Raw genomic sequence first — 20,995 nt, 5'->3', positions numbered from 1 at the left:
GTGTGTGTGTGAGTGTGTGTGCGAGGGCAAGTGGGGAGGGGGACCCAGCTCAGGACGGGGAGGCCCTGCTCGCAGGTCTCGGGGTCCCGGTGGCTGCCTAAGCGCTTGGTCCGCAGGCGGCGGGCAGGTGGTCCCCGCTCCTGCTCCCTCCCCGCGCGTGCGCGCCCCAGCGTCTCCCTCCCCGCCACCCTCTCGGCTCCCGCGCGGCGGCGGCGGTTCCTCTCCCCCTCCCCCCAGCCCTGGCTCCGGGGGACCCCGCGATGCCGGTCCGCACCGAGTGTCCCCCGCCGGCCGGTGCCTCGGCTGCCTCCGCGGCCTCACTCATCCCACCGCCGCCCATCAACACCCAGCAGCCTGGCGTGGCCACCAGCCTGCTCTACAGTGGCTCCAAGTTCCGCGGCCACCAGAAGAGCAAGGGGAACTCGTACGACGTAGAGGTGGTGCTGCAGGTGAGCGCCGGGCCGGGCTGGGCCGGGGCCGGAGGGCCTCCTCGCGGCGCTCACGGACCATGCCCGCTCTCGGCTCCTTGAACCCGCAGCCGCAGACCAGGCCCTCGCCGCCGGGGCCTCCTGCACCCAGCGCTTCCCACCCGGGACCTACCCAGCTGGTGTCTCACACTCTGAGCCCCAACCCTGACCTGTCCCCTCGGACCCGAGCCTGTCGCGACCAGCTCCTGGCCGACCCCGAACACTCTCCCAGACTTGAAGCCCGTGACGGCCCACTGGGGATCCGGAAGCCCCCATGACTGGCTCCCCTATGGCCTGGATCCTTCCTCCCCGTGACTTGTTGTCCCTAGACCAGCCCTGCCACCAGTCCTTCTCAGTCCCCGAGGAACTCTCTATTGGTTTCCCCAGACTCGGGACGCTTCCCATGGCTGGGCCCATGTCAGATTCTCCCAGACCTGAGACGTGCGCCCCCCTTTCCTCAGTCCCAGGAATTCTCAGACCCTGGGGTTTTCCTCTTCCTGAGGTTTCCTCCTCAGGAGAGTTTGATCAGCTCAGACGTGGGAGCACCCTGCTTCCATTGGTTGAGCATCCAGTCCGCAACTGATTGGTCAGACTCTGGGCCTTCTCAAGACCACGCACTCCCTGGGTGCCGCTGGGTGGGGCTCCCCACAGTCTGTTAGGATCTTGCCACCCACTGCTTCAGTCTCTTGTGGTCTGGGCACCCAGCTCCTCCCAGCTGCCCCCAAACCCAGGCCTCCTGCCACAGGCTTCTCACACTCCCTCCCCCTGCTCTGTGACCATGTCCATTCTGCTCTCGATGGCCTCTCCACCAGATTTGCCCACTGCGTATCTTCGTCTTTCTCATTCCGGGTTCCAGGGGTCCCTCTTGCCGTGTTCTTAACTTTTCTTTACACAGGGACAGGGCTTCCTCCCAGTCTCTGATACCCACGTGCTGGGAAACCTAACTCACTCAGTTTTGTTTCATGTCCACTCACCTCCCCCCATTTGACCTGGATTTCTGAGTACCTGCTGCCAGTCCCTGATCAGCTTTGGAACTGCAGCTTCACCTGCCTGGCCCTTACCCCTCTCATGCATGACACTTTTTCCCAGACAAAGGGGATTGGTGGTAGTGAATACTCCTTTTTATGTCGCTTCTCTGTACCTACCTGTGCCTACCTGAGGACCCACTTTCCCCTCCCTTTTGCTTCTTTTTCCTTAGTCTGACACCCCACCTCCTAGGCTGTTCCCAAAAGCCCCTCCAAACATCTGTCCCCTTGAAAGCCATTCCAGAATCTTTGAGGCTCTGTATGCTGCCTCATTGCCCTGGTGTGTGACGATAGAACATACAATGCGTCTGTTCCTCGCGCTTTTGCCCTTCTTAAATTTTAAATCTTAGCCTCGCTTCTGAACAAGTAGGTCTCCCACCTAAAATACAGTGAGGGTGCCTTTTCTTTCTGCCAACTATAGAGCACTCATCACTCTTTTTCTTACTGCTTTATGGGAATAAGTAGTTTTCTTTGGTTTTGATTAGGAAAACTGCACCTTTATGTTAAGTGTGTCTTTGGTCTATAAACTTAAAGTTCTATTGTGAGCCATGATATTGTAATTGAAAAACTACTATGGCTGAAATATTTCCATCTTAATAATTATATGCCTAATGTGGTGATTTTTTGTTGTTGTTGTTTTGCTTAAATGTGGGAATCTAGTATGAAGGTATGAATTTGTGCTCATTTTTGAATTTGACAGTTTCTGATGTGGTAAGGTACAACGGGCAGAGTAGCTAGGCGTCAAAGGGAGGTCTGCCTTGGTTACTGCGGCAACTCCTCCCTCCTGTCACCAGTGTGTTGTTTCTGAACTCCTGTCAGGGGTCAGTCTCCTTGTGAGCCAGTGGAAGATGCGGTTAAGTTGGAGTGTAGCTGAACCTGCCCGACATCTGGATTGGCTAGCTAACTGATTGTTCACCAGTCAGTGGCATGTGAATTGCCCCATCACCTGGTTTTTCAGCCAGGACTAGTTTCTCAGACTCAGCCTTCTTAGGATACTCTTCCTGCCTTTTTTTGTTTTTTTAGACAGAGTCTCTGTTGTCTAGGCTAGAAGCTCACAGCAACCTCAAACTCCTGGGCTCAAGCGATCCTCCTGCCTCAGCCTCCCGAGTAGCTGGGACTACAGGCATGTGCCACCATGCCTGGCTAATTTTTTCTATTTTTAGTAGAGATGGGATCTCACTCTTGCTGAGGCTGGTCTCAAACTCCTGAGCTCAAGCGATCCTCCTGCCTCAGCCTTGCAGAGTGCTAGGATTACAGGCCAGAGTGCTAGGATTACGGGCATGAGCCACCATACCTGGCCTCTCCCTGCTTTTTATAACTCAGCTTCTTTTTTCCTTTCCTTCTTTTTTTCTTGTTTTCAGTACCTTTATTTAGATACAATTCATCCATTTACGGTGTACAGTTCAATAGTTTTTAGTATATTCACAGAGTTGTGTAAACGCCATCACAACCCAATTTTAGAACATTTGTATCACCCCCAAAAAAATCCTCGTACTCTTAGCCATCACCTCTTTCCAATCCTAGGCAACTGCTAATCGGGGTTGGTGGGTTTTTTTGTTTTTCTTTTTTTTTTAGTTTGCCTATTCCGGACATTTCATATAAATGGAATTATACAGTCTTTGTTTTTTTGTGACTAGCTTCTTTCACTTAGCTTAATGTCCTCAAGGTTCATCCTTATGGTAGCATGTATCAGCATTTCTTTCCTTTTGATTGTTGCATTGTTCATTGTGACAATTGTCCATTCTATGGATATACAGCATTTTGTTTATCCATTGATCAGTTGATGACATTTGGGTTGTTTCCACTTTGTGGCTATTATGAATAATGCTGCTGTGAACGTTTATGTACAAGTTTTTATGTGGACATACATTCCATTTCTCTTCAGTAGATGGATACCTAGGAGTGGAATTGCTGGGTCATATGATAACTCTATGTTTAACATTTGACGAACTGCCAGTGATTTCCAAGCGGCTGTACCGTTTTCCATTTTTACCAGCAGTGAATGAGGGTTCCGACTTCTCCACATCCTCACCAACACTTGGCTGTTGTTCATCTTTTTCATTGTAGCCACCCTACTGGGTTTGAAGGGGTCTCTCATTGTGGTCTTGATGGGAATTTCCCTAATGACTAATGATGTTGTGCATCTTTCATGTGCTTTTTGGAGCACTTTGTTTTTTGAGATTTCAGTTTAAAGAGTTCTTCCAACCTTTGTGAGATTCTGACTGGGTCTTTTTCTTTTTCCCCCTCTTACTGTGACTACTTTTTCCTCCTCTACCATTTAAGAATCCAACAGTAGGATGAGGCCCAGGTCACTGTGAAAGGAATATTAAAAAGAGCAGCCGTTGGACACAGCTGTGCTGCGAGACCTTCTAGCTGAGCACGTGCCCTGTTATCTTTCTCATTGAGATGCTGGCCTGCCGTTTGCCTAAGCCATACGCGTTGCGGTGTGAGTTCACCAACCATCTTCAAGATCAATTTGGGCAGAATGGGAGAGACACATGGTTGAATGGAGGCCAAGCTGAAATTCTGATTCTCAAGCATGTGATAATCCATGCAAAATGTTAGCCAATTTACAGTTCAATTTTTAATCGTGTTAGCAAGTATCCTTGCCACCTGATACCCTTTGCAGCAGCTGTGAAACCCCAAACTATATTGAATTCAATGAGAATTGCATACATGAAATTTAAAGCTTCAGGTTAGTATTTTGTGTCCTTTAGTAAAAGTTCTTTGCTGAACCATGTTAGTGTGGTCAGCTGTTTTAGATAATGTCCAATGCAAAGATCAGCTGATGAGGATATTTAAAATGCTTTGGCAGTTTTCACATGGAATACCTTTGTCACCAGCACCAAACTGTAAAGGCACTTTGGCTTCGTTGAAGCTCGTTTGCTTTGGTGCTGACATCATCTGGCTGACTAAGTTCATTACAGGTTTTAAGGATTGCCTTAGTATTTGATTTATGGTATAATGATTTTTTTGTTTGTTTGTTTTTGGAGACAGAGTCTCACTTTGTTGCCTGGGTTAGAGTGCTGTGGTGTCAGCCTAGCTCACAGCAACCTCAGACTCCTGGGCTCAAGCGATCCTCCTGCCTCAGCCTCCGAGTAGCTAAGACTACAGGCGAGCACCACCACACCCGGCTAATTTTTTCTATTTTTAATAGAGACGGGATCTCACTCTTGCTCAGGTTGGTCTCAAACTCCTGACCTCAAGGTTCAAGCAATCCTCCCGCCTTGGCCTCCCCGAGTGCTAGTATTACAGGCATAAGCCATTGTGCCCAGCCTGATTTACTATATAATTAGAAGTAGTTGAGTTCCTAGATCTGATAAATGCCACAAAACCTTTCTAGTTTCTTGAAACGATACCTCACTTTACATTAAAATCTCAGTGAGCTACAGGTACCATTGTACTTTGTTTTGCTTTAATTCAGGATTTACTTTGTAAGTGAATCCAATTGTCTTGAAATCTGAAACTCAGCCTGTTCAGGATGAGTCTGTATATATTCGGGTGAAATGTACTAGTTATTACGCATTCAGCTGCAAGTAACCATATTTTGCATTTCAAAGTAGCTTAAAGAATAAGCGAGCCTATTATTTCACATTACAAGGAGTTTGGAAGTGTCGTGGCCCCCAGCTGGTTAATTCAGGGCCTATGACAGGTCAGTTCCTTCCATCTTTCTGTGCTGCCATCCTCAGCATATCCTGGCCTGTTTGTCCTCCTGATCTCTAGATGGTTGCCTTAGGACTGGGCACTGCTTGCAGATGCTACCACCACCAAGGGAAGAAAAAGCCATTTCTTCCTCATGCACCTCTTCGAAAGCCAGTGATCTCTCCCAGATGCACCCAGGAGACTTACACATAGGTCTGATTGGCCAGAATTGGGTCACTCACCCCTAAACTGATGACTTGCAAGGGGATAGGGGCACGTGTTTACCTTAGATCATCAGGGTTAACCAGGCCTTATGGGGTAGGGTAGGTGCCAGAACAAAATCTGGGCTCTGCCCAAAAAAAGGAGGAAATTGGTTGTTGGTAGGCATCTGGCAGTCTCTCAGCAACTAGTAATTGGTGGCTACTAAGCCTCCAAATCTACTGGGTCTGCCATTTTCATTTATTTTAGGCTCCTGACTCTTTCCATTAAGAAACACAACATCTGTATGTGAAACAGACAGAGCATTCACAGTATAGTCAGATTTTTGGTTGGCATTTGGTTCATAACTGGAATTTATCCCATATAAAAGTCTTTATAAGATGCTGTTTCTGAAAAGCCTGCGCATTTCATAAAGAAATAATGCAGGATCGGGGGGAGGGGGGGACGGGGGGCAAGGGCAACATACGTAACCTAAACATCTGTACCCCCATAATATGCTGAAATAAAAAAAAAAAAGAAATAATGCAGGATGATGCATAATGTAAAAAAATAGGGGAGGAGTAGACTTCCTAGACCAATGACTGAGAACATAGAAATAGAAATAGGTTAGAAAGACATTGAAAAGAGAGTCAAGTCCAGGATTAGGGGTGACACCGTATGTACAGGTAGAAACAGAGACCTCACACCCAGCAATGCACAAGGTCTGTAGATGACTGAGAGACTTGTGTTGAAGATAGTGCAGAAAATGAGGTTTGAGCAAGCTCCCTGTTCCAGAAAGGCACTTTAGCCTCAAGATATTCACCTGAAGGAAGTTGAGAGGGTCCTGGGATCAGTTTGCTATCACAGAACAGGCCTGTGTAGGGAGGACTTGGGAAGATTCCGAAGGCCAGGTGAGCCCTGGGTTGTGCCGGGTGCACTCTGACCACCTGGTCACCTACCTGGCGTGGCGTCACAGGATTTCCAGAGTACCCCTAGCGTGTCTCCTAGTGGGTTCATCCATTTGTAACAGGTTGTGTGTCCTTTCTTTCCAGCATGTGGACACGGGGAACTCTTACCTTTGTGGGTACCTGAAGATTAAAGGCCTTACTGAGGTAAGCACTCATCACATGAACTAGAACTGGAGAATTGGTGGCACACTCAGTGGTCTCAATTCTTTGAGACGTAATTAGACTATTTCTAAGCATTGTTACTGTTTGGGGAACATAAAGCTGGTAGTTTTGATGTGTCCTACTGGGAAATATACAGATTCACAAATATTTTAAAGAAAAGTTTATAGGTATTTCACAATGCTACCAACACTATTGATTTTGTTTTTAATCCTTTTTGGGAAAAAAGCATAGTAAGACTATAACTACCACCCTCATCATAAATTTACAATTTCTGAGATAAACCTCAGTCATACAAGAATTGAGGTTTTAAGTTCTTTAAACTAAACCCCTTAGTTCATCGGAACAATGAAAAGTGACCATCCATTTTCTGACAGAAGTACCTGCTATGTCAGAGTAGAGTGTTTCCTTTCTTTGAACCAACTTTTTAAACCCCAGAACTCCTGGAAATCTAGAAAGCAAGGAAACAGGAAGCAGAAAGAGGTGGCTAGACTGGCCGTGGACTCCACCATGAGTGCCTGGGCTGGACCTGGCTATAGGGCCTTTGGCCTTTTGTCAGCTCTCATGGCCTTGATGACCCAGCAGTATTTGGATGGCGAGCTGTGCTGGACGGAGCAGTGGAAAGGGGCTGGGGCAGCATTCTCACTCTGCCCCTTCCTGCATCTATGACTTTTAACTTCTCATTTCAGTGTCCTCATATGTAAAATGAGAATTAAAAATCCCTGCTGCAGAGCCAGCACAGTGGTGTGTGCCTGTAGTCCAGCTGCTCAGGAGGCTGAGGTGGGAGGATCAATTGAGCCCAGGAATTCCAGGCTGCAGTGAGCTATGATCATGCCTGTGGATAGCTACCTCACTCCAGCCTGGGGAACATAGTGAGACCTTGCTTTAAAAAAAAAAGAAAAAATCCCTGCTCTGTCTGTTCAGTGGACTTGTCCTGCAGGGAGGAAACGATGTTAGAGGAAGTGGCAGACTCGAGTGTGATACTAATGTGGGATACTGTTATAAAATCCTGATCCGCCTGAGTCTTGAGACAATTGTTTCTGCCTCCTTGATACCGTCTGGTTCTCCTCCTTTTCTATTAGAATTCTATTTCTATTAGAATTTGAGAGCTCAAATTCTTAAGTTTGATTGAGAATTTCCTATAATGTTTGTCGTTTAGACAAAAGGTACCTTCTCCACCTCTAGAAATGTATCCAATCAAGTAGGAGTAGAAAATGATAGCAAAGTAAGGGGTTCTAACCTTTGGGTTTGTGCTAAGAGAAAACATACTAAAACAGAGTATGTTCAACTATTAGGCAGCCAAAGGCATTTGTTAATTGGGTGCAAAGTATAAACATTCAACTTCATAAGGAAAGCTGCAAAATACATAAGGTGTTGGATATTAACACTAATTCCAAAACCAGTCATTTGGGTGATAGGAAGCTGCACAGATATGGTAAGTAGCATTAGAAATCTTGAAATAGTGTGCAGAAAGGCTAGCAGTTGTAACTCTCCACCAGGAGCAAGTAGCCCTTACCAAGGGCTGTTGCTCTGAGTCGTGAGCAACAGTCAGGCTCCCTTGAGGAGGAGGTACTGTACTGGCACAGCCCTTCCTTGAGGGCCAGCCCAGGGGGAGCCCTAATCTCTTAACTACAGAAACTCATCCCTCCTGGCAGGTCTTTGCTCTGCAGATGGAGTGGCCTCCACCAGCACACACCATCCCCAGGGGCACCCGCTCCAGAAGGAGCAGTGGACTGGGTTATGCGCTGCCTGATGAGCAGGTGGTTAGAGCAAGGCCTGCACAGGCCCAGGGTGCTTAGATTTCTTTTCTAATAACTTTTTTTTCTGTAGCTTTATTGAGATATAGTTCACATACCATACAATTTACCCATTTAAAGTGTACAATTCGGCCAAGCATGGTGGCTCATGCTTGTAATCCTAGCACTCTGGGAGGCCGAGGCAGGAGGATCTCTTGAAGTCAGGAGTTTGAGACCAGCCTGAGCTAGAGCAAGACCCCGCCTCTACTAAAAATACAAAAATTAGCCGGATGTGATGGCACATGCCTGTGGTCCCAGCTATTCGGGAGGCTGAGGCAGAAAGATCACTTGAGCCCAGGAGTTTGAGGTTGCTGTGAGCTGTGATGATGCCACGGCACTCTAGCCTGGGCAACAGAGGGAAACTCTGTCTCAAAAAAAAAAAAAATTAAAATTAAAAAAAATAATAAAATAAAATTATAAGTCTAATACATGGTTGCCATAGATAATTAGTAAAATTAGTAAAAAGAAAACTTCAAGGAATCTTTTGAATGAATTTTTATACGTATATTATCTGTTTTTGTTTGCTTTCCCATATATAGTTGCTAAAATATCAGATATATAATTTATTTTAATCTATTTAAATGGTTTGGGTTTTAGTTGTAGTAGTTGTCTTCTTCATGTATATGGTGTGGAAAATTAACTATTGAATTGGAGATAATTTGCCTCTTAGCCACCTCACATTCACAAACAAAGCACAGCTTTAAAGTTTGTGTGCCTTCTAGAAATGAAATCCCAGAATTGTAAAGAATGGATATTAAATAACACTGTCTTTGCATTTTGGAGCCAGTGACTAGTCAGGAAAGGAGACCTTTCCTGGGGAGCTCAGCAGCTGGTGGGGGTATCTGGGAGCCCAGCCTTGCAGGGGTCATGGTCAGGCCCTCCCCTAACTCATTTGATGTGTTTGGAAAGATTGGAAGCTCCAGCTGAGGTTATGCTAGACTTGTTTGGAACCAGAGAGACAGGTTACACTAACCAAACTCACAAGAGACTGATGTATGAACAAATGTGCTGTTAAGTCACAGAATGAGGTATATGCATATTCAAGAAGTGCTGACTTACTGGCCAATGGAATGTTAATCTTTCAGAAGACAGGTCTACTTGGAAAGTCAGGGCACCCATCAACAGACAGTTTGGGGTGAGCCTAGAATCAGTGAAAGGATTTCTTGGAGAACTTAAATGACTGATGACAGCTAGGCCTGCTGTGGGAGGCCCATGCCCTACCTGGGGTGGGGGCAGGGTGGGGGTGGTTGTAGGGGAGGTGCTGGCTATAGCTCTCCCTCTCTGACTTGTTTTTTTTCCCTGATATCCCTCCTGCTGACATGGTTTTTTCTTTGGCTCTGTAAATTAGCTCCAATTTGGCTGTAGTCAAGTGCTTGAATTTCCTGTTCCTGCTCTGAGAAATATTTTCTCTTTTTTGTGACTTCTGTACATATTGAATCTCATTCATTACGTATTTATTTTATTTAATTCTCAGAGTTTCAGGGTAGCCTGTAGCCACACTCAGTACTGCTTAAAGTGTGTTTAGAAAGAAATCAGTGCAGCATCACTTATTAGGGAAACTAGTGATTTAAACCAGCAGTCCCCAACCTTTTTGTTACCAGGGACTGCTTTCATGGAAGACAGGCGGTGATGCGAGCAATGGGGAGCAGCTGTAAATGCAGGTGAAGCTTCACTTGCCTGTCGCTCTTCTGTGCAGCCGGCCCCCTCACCCCCATTCCTAAGTTTCATGGAAGACAATTTTGCCATGGCGGCGTTGGGGGGTGGTGGGTGCGGAGCTCTGTGGCCCAAGGCCTGCAGATTTAAACCATAAGTGTTTTAGTTTGAGGGGTGCGTTGGTTGGTTGGTTGGTTGGTTTTTACAAGGGCAGAGTATTGGTAGACTTTTTACTGTTTCAATTTTTTGTGCCTACTTATTAGCACATAAACAAAGAGCAAATAAAATTCGTGACACACTCCAAGCAGCCATGACAGCTTGCTTATTTCTTCAACGGCATGTTGCTTAATGGTTGTGATTTTACATGGCAGATGTGATTTGCATATATTTTCTTTCAGATAAATTGTTCTTAGTTCATATGATAGAATTAGATGTATACCTATATGTCAAAGTATTCTACCAAAAATCCACTTCTGGAAATCTGAAGAATTGGTATAAAAGGGAGAAATGACTGAGCCAGCTTGAGAGCTAGAGGGGTCTGTGGTCTGATGGAGGCTTAGCTGTCAGTGTTGCGATTGTGGAGCCTCTTTGAGTGTGTACCTTGGAAAGTAAAATCTACTAAGTTATTTTGTGCTTTGTGTGTTAGAACATTCAGGGCATACTTGTGGAAATCATTCACATTCTTTTCTGAGAGACCAACACGTGGCAACGCCTCACAAGTGAAGTCAAAGAAGGGTTCTGTGCTTATAGCTAAGTCCAAGAGACCCCGGGCAATTTAAATTCAGATTCATTTCCACAGCCTCTTGGTAAATCAGCTGGATCTAACTCCGGTTTGGACTGTCAGTTAGCAATGTCAGAGTATTGGGAAGAAGTTAAAGAAAAGCTGATGCTTCGTAAGAAGGCTGAAACTCTCATTCAACATCTTGTTTTAATATTTGGGCTTTCACCATAGGAGTACCCAACCCTTACGACCTTCTTTGAAGGAGAAATAATCAGCAAAAAACACCCTTTCTTAACTCGCAAGTGGGATGCAGATGAAGATGTTGATCGGAAACACTGGGTAAGTCAGTCTCTGATCTGCTCTGGTCGCCAGGGACTGCTGGAGCACTGAAGAAGTACTGGGAGCCAGAGACCTCATTCCTTATATTGGGAGTTACGGGGCTTTGCAGCCACATGGATGCCGTTCTGCACTCAAACCTCAGTTGTTCCACCTTCCTTAGGAAGAGAGTTTGGATACTGCCTGACCTGCTTGTTAAGTAGCAAGTGGTTATCTAATAAGAGCAACCCCCATAGTTCCAGCAAAAACTTTGTCTAGCTGTCAGAATCTTCACAGTATACCCCTGTCCTTCCCACCTGTTTGTCTGTCTTCTGTCCACCGTTCCTTTCTAATCACTTCCACTTGGGGAAAACCCTGTGGAACATGCAACAGTGACCCCTGACTGTAGGGTTGGCATGAGACAGAGATGCTGTTCTGGGAAGCTGCCCTCCCGCTGGCTTATCTGTGAGGGCAGAGCCGCATTGTTTCTTTTCACCCGGCTCCTCGTGGACACTGTACAGTCTTAAACACACCACTGAAAAATCCAGGCTCCCCTCTTTTTTTTTTTTTTTTTTTTGAGACAGAGTCTCGCTTTGTTGCCCGGGCTACAGTGAGTGCCGTGGCATCAGCCTAGCTCACAGCAACCTCAAACTCCTGGGCTCAAGCAATCCTTCTGCCTCAGCCTCCCAAGTAGCTGGGACTACAGGCATGTGCCACTATGCCCGGCTAATTTTTTTTTTTTTAGTAGAGACGGGGTCTCGCTCTTGCTCAGGCTGGGCTCGAACTCCTGACCTTGAGCGATCCACCCGCCTCGGCCTCCCAGAGTGCTAGGATTACAGGCATGAGCCACTGCGCCCGGCCAGGCTCCCCTCTTTTTAACTGTCAAGTGTAGAACATTGTCATTTACCAGTAGTGAAAGCTTCATGACAATTTAGAATTACCGTTCTGGAGTTTTTTCATTTGTTGTCACACAGTTACTGTGTCTTCAGAAAAATCTATTTTCCAAGCTATCATAATAGCCTTTTGGCTTAGTTGACCATGATGATAATGAAGTTTTGTTTAACGCTGGGGAAGTCCCATGTGTTTACCTCCTGTAAACCAACCAGAAATGGTTATGTCAGTAATGGAGATTCTAGAACTCATTCTCCCCATAGCCCCTGATGCCTGGCGTCTAGACTCTCCCCTGACTCTGGCACAACTGTCTGGAGAGAACTCCTACTGCATCCTTTTGCTTATTAATGTTTCTTACTCGAGTTAGGAAAGGAGCATGTATCAAATGCTGAGTTTTAGTTAAATTTAAATTTAATTTTTAGCTTTTTTGAAAGCTACATGTTTTGACTGTTAAAGCAAATGGACACTAAAGCTGGACAGTCATTGGTGTCTCTCTGTAATACGAGAGAATGAACAAGATCCAAGAATCTAAAAGGTCAGGGGACCCCAAGTGGTATATGATGGTGCCTGGTACCAGAAACCAGAGTTGGAGGGGTCCCTGGTCCTACCAGCACCCACCCCTGCCCACTGCTGGGCTGTTCCTATGTGACTTGCCACCTCACGAGATGGCTCCTTCCTCTCCTAGACCACCCCAGTGTAGAAAATCCTTCCTTGTAGTAAACTATAGCCTGTCTCCCATTCAACTTTCTTTCCCATTTCAAATTGATTCTGCAAAAAGCAAAGTCTTTGAGGACCAGTAATAACTTGGTTTTAGGCTAGGTTGACTGCAAATTAAATACCTGGAAAGCAACTCGTAATTTTCCCATTGACTTCCATTAGAACATTGGAAAATATCTGGGACTGCATCCTCTGCTAGGATGGATTTCAATCTTTTAGGTGAGAGGGGGACTAAGAAGGCCACCCTTAACACTGGTGTGCTAGGTGTGGTGGCACGAGGAAGCCGGGCCTCTGCAACATCCTCCTCCAGCAGTTGTGGCTGCCTTCACAGTACTCAGCATTTCCTACACGTCTCCCAGCTCACAGAGGGTTCCCGCATTCCCACATGGGACTCCTGGGGCTCTGTTCTGCACCTGTGTTTGTCTAATACACATCACCTATGCCGTCATTTTTCCATTGTAAACTAGAAGCAGAGACATTGTATTGCACCCTCAGATTTTCCTGAGTGGTATTTAAGTTGGTATTATGGTAGTACTATAAAGTCAAGATTCCATATATTTAACCAACTTAGGATAAAAATATCTGTGTGACAAAATCTAGACTTAATATCTCTGTATCTTAATTTTTTAAGATGTTTTCTTTTAAAATTAATACATGCTTATTTTAAAATATTTGAAAAAAACAAAGCTAGAGGAAAAAGAATCATCTATAATGACAACTGCTAAAACTATAAAACAGCTATTAACCTCTTCCTGAATCCTTTTTGGGTATATACTATACTTTTTTGTCTTTTTACAAAAATGGGATCATAAGATACAGTTTTATAACCTATTCTTCCAGTCCACTTTTCTAACTTAACCATATGCAGTCAACCCTCCCTAGCTGTGGATTCTGCATCTGTGGATTCAACCAACCATGGATTGAAAATATTTAAAAAACAATTTGCATCTCTACTGAACAGGCACAGACTTTTTTCTTGACATTATTCCCTGGACAATATAGTAATACTACTATTTACATGGCACTTACATTATAGTAGGTATTATAAATAACCTAGAGATGATTTAAAGTATATGGGATGGGCCGGGCATGGTAGCTCATGCCTGTAATCCTAGCACTCTGGAAGGCCAAGGAGAGAGGATTGCTTGAGGCCAGGAGTTTGAAACCAGCCTCGACAACATAGCGAGACCTCATCTCCACAAAAAAAAAAAAGTTAGCCAGTTGTGGTGTGTGCCTGGACGACAGAGCAAGACCCTATCTCTAAAAAAAATTTTTAAATAAAAAAATAAAGCGTATAGGAGGATATGCATGGGTTATGTGTAAATACTATGCAATTTTGTATCTTGAGAGTTGAGCATCCATTGATTCTCATATCCACAGGGGTCCTGGAACCAATCCCTGTGGATACAGGAATATGACTGTATCACTCATTTCTAGTTTCTACTTAACTAGCTGGCCCAAGCCCCTATATCATGTCAGGACCAAGCTTCACTAAACCATCTCTCTATCTGGGGCTAGATAGGCTATTTTAAGTTGTTCTGCATGACTCTTTTTGCTACTGTGGTTTCCCTTACCAAGATCTCATTAATTTAGCCTTCCATTGTGTGTGGGTAAGGTGTTCTGAGAAAAGGCCAAGAATTGTGCCCATTCCGTCCTTTGATCTTGTCCTTGGGCCCTGTTAACTAGGCAGGCGTGGTCCACTGGTGCTTTAGCTGGAGTCCAGGCATCTGTCCCAGAGTTGAGGTCTGTGTTCACCGGGGTGACCATGGGCCCCCTATCCAGTACTCAGCCTTGGCTGCCCTTGTTAGGAGCTTGTCACCACCTGTCATGCCATTGGAAAGGTGACTGCACCTGGGCACCTAAGAGTAGTTCTGACACTGACCTCTCCCTCTGTTGATCGATTTTCACACTCTCCTTTTTGCTTTCAGGGCAAGTTTCTGGCTTTTTATCAGTATGCAAAATCATTTAACTCAGACGACTTCGATTATGAAGAGCTGAAGAACGGGGACTATGTCTTCATGAGGTGGAAGGTACGGTCCCGCCCTGGCGGCCCTCCGGATCCCAGCATGCCAGCGCCTGTGATGCGCCCACCCATGTGCTCTAACCATGGGCTCCCTATATCCATTGCTCATCACAGTTGTCTTCATGGCAGAGTCTTTAGGTGCTTGTAGAAAGCAGGCGTGGCTCCAGGGCACACCCCATTAACTGCTGACAACACAGACAGCTCCTGTTTGCCCTGTTTGGTGTCTAGCAGGTGGATCCAGGCCTAGGTGGTGGTCATCTTGTGTCTTCTCCCTTTCCTTTCTCCCACCCCAGGGGCCTGCTGAAGCCCCAGGTTGACTCATGTCAAGTTCTGTGGATTCAGGGCAGAGCCAGACTTCCTCTGAGCTTAGTCATCTGTCATACCCTGCTCCCACACAGGCTAAAATGCCATCCAGTGCTGGGTACCCTCCGCCACATCCTTTCCCCGGGGCTCAGGACAGTCTCAGCTCCTCTGCTTCCCTCCAGCTCAGGAAATGAGGGACCAGGAATGGAATGTGGGTTTTCCACTCAGCAGCCCTCAGAGAGCTCCATCTGGCTGACTTGGTAGATTGGCTTTTAGCTGAGAAGTCATTTGTGCTCCCTACTTTGATAGCACAATATTTACAAGCACAGGATAGCAAAATCATGAAGCACGCTTGTTAAATAACTTTGTGAACATACACCCACCTCCATCCCCTAGTCCTCAGTCTGTAGGAAAAAAGTTGTTTTATCTTGAAATTGTGCCAGTGTTCATAAGGAAGGATCATTTAGAGTAGTCTTTTCCAGTCTCCTTTGTATCGCTCACCATTTTGGGGGGTGGGGATCACCACTCTTTAAGTGGATGTTGCCAGATGCGGAGTCAATGGTGAGCCCTACCCTTGTGAGCTTGGCATCTAGTGGGAAACATGCCAGCTGAACAACCTGTTAAAGGAAGCATCTCGTTCTAATTTTAAAATGAATGTTTTAAAAAAACTTGTGGGCCAGGTGTGGTGGCTCACATATATTATAATCCTAGCACTTTGGGCAGCCGAGGCAGGAGGATTGCTTGAAGCCAGGAGTTCGAGACCAGCCTGGGCAACATAGCAAGAACCCATCTCTACAAAAAGTTTAAACATTAGCCGGGCATGGTGGTACATGCCTATAGTTCCAGCTACTCAGGAGGCTGAAACAGGAGGATCACTTGAGCTTCTAGCCCAGGCAACAGAGTGAGACTCTGTCTCAAAAAAAAAAACTTTAAAAAAATTGTTAAAACTATAATTTTAGAGGTTGAATTGAAAGGGGAAGGAGAGTGTCTTAAAATTTAAGAAGCAATGGAGTTGTTTTTTCTCCAAAGAATTTCTCAGGATGGCTCATCTGCCGGCCTCCCATGAACCTCCTGAGGCCCTGGGCCTTCTGACCAGGGTAGTACGTGCTGGACACGGCCTCTGAACTTGGGTGTAGCAGGTGTGGCACATTTGCCTCTCTCCTAAGGTGCCTGATCAAGAACAATACTGTTCTGACTGCTTCTGACGAGGTACTAAGCCCCTGGAGGGGGTGTCACGGGCTCCTGGCAACTGATCTACCCTCAGCCCACAGACCTACAGAGGTGACCCACTATTCTAGACGTTATTAAGCACCTAGCAGTGGTTCTGGGAACTAGAGCATAAACTTACTCTTCCCAGGTCATTCTGTCTGTGGTCTCTGAAAGGTAGAGAGGCAGACAGGTAGATAGGTAGGTATTGATTTATTTATCAGAAGTTTGGACCATGATCCCTTCTCTCAAGTTGCTGATTCTACGAGCTCAAGACATACGCCAGGAGCACAAGAATGCGCTTCAGAAGTCAGGCTGAGATCCCAAGGCTCTCTGTTACCCAGCAAGTCTGGATTAGACCATGAGATCGTTTTTTGGGTTTTGTTGTTTTTTGTTTTTTTTCCTTAGAACCCTCTGATCCTTAGCAGGGAGGTCCCAGGGGCTGGTCAGAGAGTGCTGTCTGTCACTGACCCTCTTCCTCTGTGTGCAGGAACAGTTCCTGGTCCCAGACCACACAATCAAAGATATCAGCGGTGCTTCCTTTGCCGGGTTCTACTACATCTGCTTTCAGAAGTCGGCAGCCTCCATAGAGGGCTACTACTACCATAGGAGTTCAGAATGGTAAGGCCCCAACAGTCAGCGGCCATGCGGAGGCTTGCCACCCCCCCAGGCTCTCCCTTGGCTCATGAAACCCAAAAGAAGATCTCCCAGCCTGTCCTGTATAGATTTCACGCTTTATTTGGATGCTGAGGACCTATTTAAATGATCTCAGTTGCTCATCACAGTGGCTCATCCCTATGCACAGAGCAGAGTAAACGAGCTGAAAATGAGGTATTAGGTGAAGGAACTCATTTTTAAATACTCTTAAGCAATACTTTTATCTCAATCTTGTTGGTTTTGTATTAATCCTCCCAGATTTAATCAGTAATTAAAATGTGATTTCATCCAGTTGTGGACAGTGTGAATTTTGATAGCAGCAGCCTTTTTTAAATTTGGTGGCATCGTTCCTTAGACATGGGTCTGAGTGCACTTGGTTTCTGTCTCATGGCCTACGGGCCGTGTGAGTTGACAGTCCCGTCCTGTGTTTCATCCACAGTGAAGGACGGAGCACCGCCTCAAGTGCTAACTTTGCCACCTTTCTGGGGACTACTGCTTCCTTGCTGCTTTTTAAACACCTGCTATCCCTAGAGGGCAAACCATATCATAAAAAACCTGATTTCCTCTCTGAAGGTAGAAACACTTTATTTCCTTTCAAATTTTTCACACTTTGGTGACTTGTGAGTGATCCTACCCTAGACTGAATTGAATTCCTTGTTCAGTGGCAGCAAAATTATATCTGTAAGTAAATAACCAGTCCTATAGCCATGATTATTAGGCTTTCAATAATTGTTCTGTTTTCAAGTGAGTTTTTAAAACTTTTCATAATCCTTTTTAAAAATAACAGCTATATTGAAATATTATTTGAGTATCCTCCAACTCATTTAAAATGTACAAATCAATGGTCTTTAGTATGTTTTTTATGTTTTTTTTGTTTTTTTTTTGAGACAGAGTCTCACTCTTTTGCCCGGGCTAGAGTGAGTGCCGTGGTGTCAGCCTAGCTCACAGCAACCCCAAACTCCTGGGCTCAAGCGATCCTTCTGCCTCAGCCTCCCGAGTAGCTGGGATTACAGGCATGTGCCACTATGCCCGGCTAATTTTTTCTATATATTTTTAGTTGTATGATTAATTTTTCTATTTTTAGTAGAGACGGGGTCTCGCTTTTGCTCAGGCTGGTTTCGAACACCTGAGCTCAAACAATCTGCCCGCCTCGGCCTCCCAGAGTGCTAGGATTACAGGTGTGAGCCACTGCGCCTGGCCGGTCTTTAGTATGTTAACAGAGTTGTACAACCATCAATTTTAGAACATTTTCATTGCAAGAGGAAACCCTGCACCACTTAGCCAGCACCCCCAGCTCCCCATCCTCTTCCAGCCGTAGTAGGCAACCACTAACATGCTTCCTCTGTGTGTAGATTTGCCTACATGGAATCCTATAATATGTGGCCTTTAATATGTGGCTTTTTTCACTTAGCATAAAGCTTTGAAGGTTTATCCATGTTACAGCATATATCAGAACTTCATTTTTATTGCCAAATAACTTTCCATTGTATATCCGTACAACATGTTATTTATCTGTTCATCACTTCATGGGCACTTGGGTTGCTTGCACTTTTTGGTTATTGTGAGTGAATGATGCTGCCGTGAACACGGGTGTACAAGTATGTGAGTTCCTGCTTTCGATTTCTTTGGGCACATACCTAGGAGTGAAATTGCTGGGTCATACGGTAATTCTATATTTAACTTTTTGAGGAACCGCCAAATTGTTTTCCACAGCAGCTGCACCATTTTACTGCCCCACCAGCACTGTATGACGCTTCCAGTTTCTCCACATCCTCCCCAGCACTCGTTATCATGTCTTTATAATTATAGCTGCCCTGGTGGGTGTGGAGCAGTATCTCATTATAGATTTTATTTGTATATTCCTGATGGCTAATGCATATTCCTTTCCTGATAATTTTTGGGGTAAGAAATAAACTTTTCTTCTGTGTTCTTCCTCACTCCTGTGTGAAACAGGTAGGGGAGAGCTAACATCCCAGCTGTCGACTCTAGGTGTGCCCGGGGGCTGCCATCCAGCATGTGGGCTGTTCACCTGTTTCTTCTTCGTCTTTGGGACTCCTTGGAGCACCTACCAGTAGGGGGAAACAAACACCTCAGATTGCTCTAACGTTCTCCAAGCTTAATACCACACCTAAGGCAGCAAGAAAATGAACCGAATGGTGTAATAAGGTTTAGGGTAGCGATGAAATTATTTTTTCTGTGCTATCTTTGGATACCATGAGAATTAGGATATGCCTGTGCTGTCCATGAAGTTCTTAGGATACTATAGCCTGGCATTATATGGACAGAGCTGAAATGCTTCCAGCAGGAGAGGGGCGCGTGGCAGGGTGAGGTAGGGCCTGGGTCATGGGTCTGCACCTTCTCCCAGAGCTTATCAGGCTCTTGTTTTTATAAGACATACCATAGTTGCTTCATGACCAGAGCAGAATGCCAAAAAACAGTTCATCTTGTGCATGGTTCGGGAGATTAACCAAAAAAAAAAAAAAAAAAAAATCAAACTAAGTTCAATTTGAGAAGCATAAAATGAATTTGCATTTCAGTCCGAGTATGTGATTTGTTGGGTGCCCTGGTTTGGGTAGGTTTTCTAACATACTTTGCTCAGTGTGCATTAGATGACTACCTCCCATTTCTGTCTCTTCCCCCATGCAGGTATCAGTCCCTCAATCTAACCCACGTTCCTGAACACAGTGCACCTATCTATGAATTCCGGTGACAGCGGTTCAGAACAGCAACCAAATAAAACTGAACTTGGCAAAAAGAACTTTGCTGAGAAAATTGTGTACCTGCCAGAACCAGGAGAAGTGTGTTCCTGTTTCTTCGCGAGCAGACTCGCATCAGAAGGCATGAGTGTGAACCCACGGAATCCAAGGAGCGTGGCGGACCGGCGGGGCAGGTGAAGGGAGTGGTCTCCGTTCTTCCTCCCTCTCCCTGGTAGTTTGGTTTTCATCTGTTTTTAAGCTACCTTAAACGCACTTTTCCTTCCTGCACAGCTAACTTCTGCATCACTGAAATGCCCATTCTTTCCTCCATCCCACCTCCAGCCAAGTGGAAGAACTGCTCCCAATCACCCTTAGCCTTGGTGCTCAGTGGGCCCAGGCCTCCCTCCCCCAGTTGCTTTGTCTGGTAGCTCGAGAGAAGGCAGAGCCCCTGCACCTCTGTGCCCCCAGAGCTCTGTACAGGGAGCTGGCGAGCCGCAGCAGCATCTGCCACCAATGAGGCAAGAGGCGGAGGCCAAATGGTCCCTGCTGGGCCGCCTCAGTCTTCAGTTCTGATGGCTTCATGGGCCAACAGGTGCTGCCGAGCCTGGCACTGTTCACAGTAAGGTTCCCTGGGCCTGCCGTCGGGATCACTAAACATGAGGCTTCCAGATCCCTGGCAGGAACAGATTCCAGTCCTGCTTACTCAGTACATCTGCTCCAAACTTTTGAACTTGAGGGCAATACTAAACTTAAAAATAAGAGTTTTTTTATTACAAAATTATTTTTATGGTACCTTTAACGAGGACCCTATGGCAAATGCACAATTATTCAGAATTACATTTTATCGTTTTCACATTGAAAACAGCAAATGTTGACTTAGTAATTTTTATATCTATATCTATATGTATATGTATATTTAATCAACCAGCAGTTTTGAAACTAGGCATCCTGGTACAAAAGTTTTGCAGCATTGCATAAATTATAGTGCTAAACACAAGAACTGTTTTTGGGGCCAGTTTAGCATTTGTACCTCCTCCTTTTGCTACTCAAAACAACAGTACTTCATGGCCACCTTTTCCATGAGGCAGAAGGGGTCGTGATTCTCCAAAAACAGTGACTCTGAAATGTTGGGACGGGGTGGGGAGGGGCGGGAGACATGAACACGCTCAAATAACGCGAGGCTCATGTGCCAAAGTGTGTGTGTGTGTGTGTGTGTGTGTGTGTGTGCCATTTTTGTTTTTTGTTTTTTTAATGTTTAAAAGCTTAATAGGTTGGTATCAGTTGTAGCCCGCAAATACGGGCCGGGCTTTGGGGAATTGGCATTTTCTGGTGGTTTACAAGATTTACTCCGAATACAAGAGAAAAAGCTTTAAAAACAAGATAGCATTATAACCCACAGGAGCAAAGCAACCTGGAGGTTGTGTGTCCATGGGTGGTGTAAGAGCGTAAAGCCCTACAGTGAGATGAGACGAGAGGTGGGGACGATTTTTTATTAGGAAGTGACTTTCCTTTTATTGACATATGTACTGTATGTTACTGAATGTTAGGGGAAGCCTTA

The 20,995-nt window shown here is 45.5% G+C and overlaps 1 protein-coding gene across 1 annotated transcript; it reads left to right on the top strand.

Moving 5' to 3' along the window:
* The first annotated feature begins 1 nt into the window (after position 1).
* Positions 2-20,298, top strand: GID4 (GID complex subunit 4). Its single transcript, XM_012664984.1, has 6 exons — positions 2-449; positions 6,385-6,444; positions 10,861-10,968; positions 14,481-14,582; positions 16,575-16,705; positions 19,388-20,298. The coding sequence occupies exons 1-6, from the start codon at positions 261-263 to the stop codon at positions 19,449-19,451; spliced, it is 654 nt and encodes a 217-aa protein (XP_012520438.1). The 5' UTR covers positions 2-260; the 3' UTR covers positions 19,452-20,298.
* Positions 20,299-20,995: the final 697 nt, after the last annotated feature.

Source organism: Propithecus coquereli, unplaced genomic scaffold, assembly GCF_000956105.1.
Source record: "Propithecus coquereli isolate 6110/MARCELLA unplaced genomic scaffold, Pcoq_1.0 Scaffold946, whole genome shotgun sequence".
NCBI lineage: Eukaryota > Metazoa > Chordata > Mammalia > Primates > Indriidae > Propithecus > Propithecus coquereli.
Note: the sequence above shows the minus strand (reverse complement) of the source record. Positions and strands in the feature narration are given on the sequence as shown.

What these genes read in the sequence shown, in the direction of transcription:
- GID4 (XM_012664984.1), top strand. Translation starts at nt 261, where the DNA reads ATGCCGGTCCGCACCGAGTGTCCCCCGCCGGCCGGTGCCTCGGCTGCC. An exon ending in AGATTAAAGGCCTTACTGAG is followed by an intron (nt 6,445 to 10,860) that starts GTAAGCACTCAT and finishes CTTTCACCATAG; the next exon opens with GAGTACCCAACCCTTACGAC. An exon ending in TACCATAGGAGTTCAGAATG is followed by an intron (nt 16,706 to 19,387) that starts GTAAGGCCCCAA and finishes TCCCCCATGCAG; the next exon opens with GTATCAGTCCCTCAATCTAA.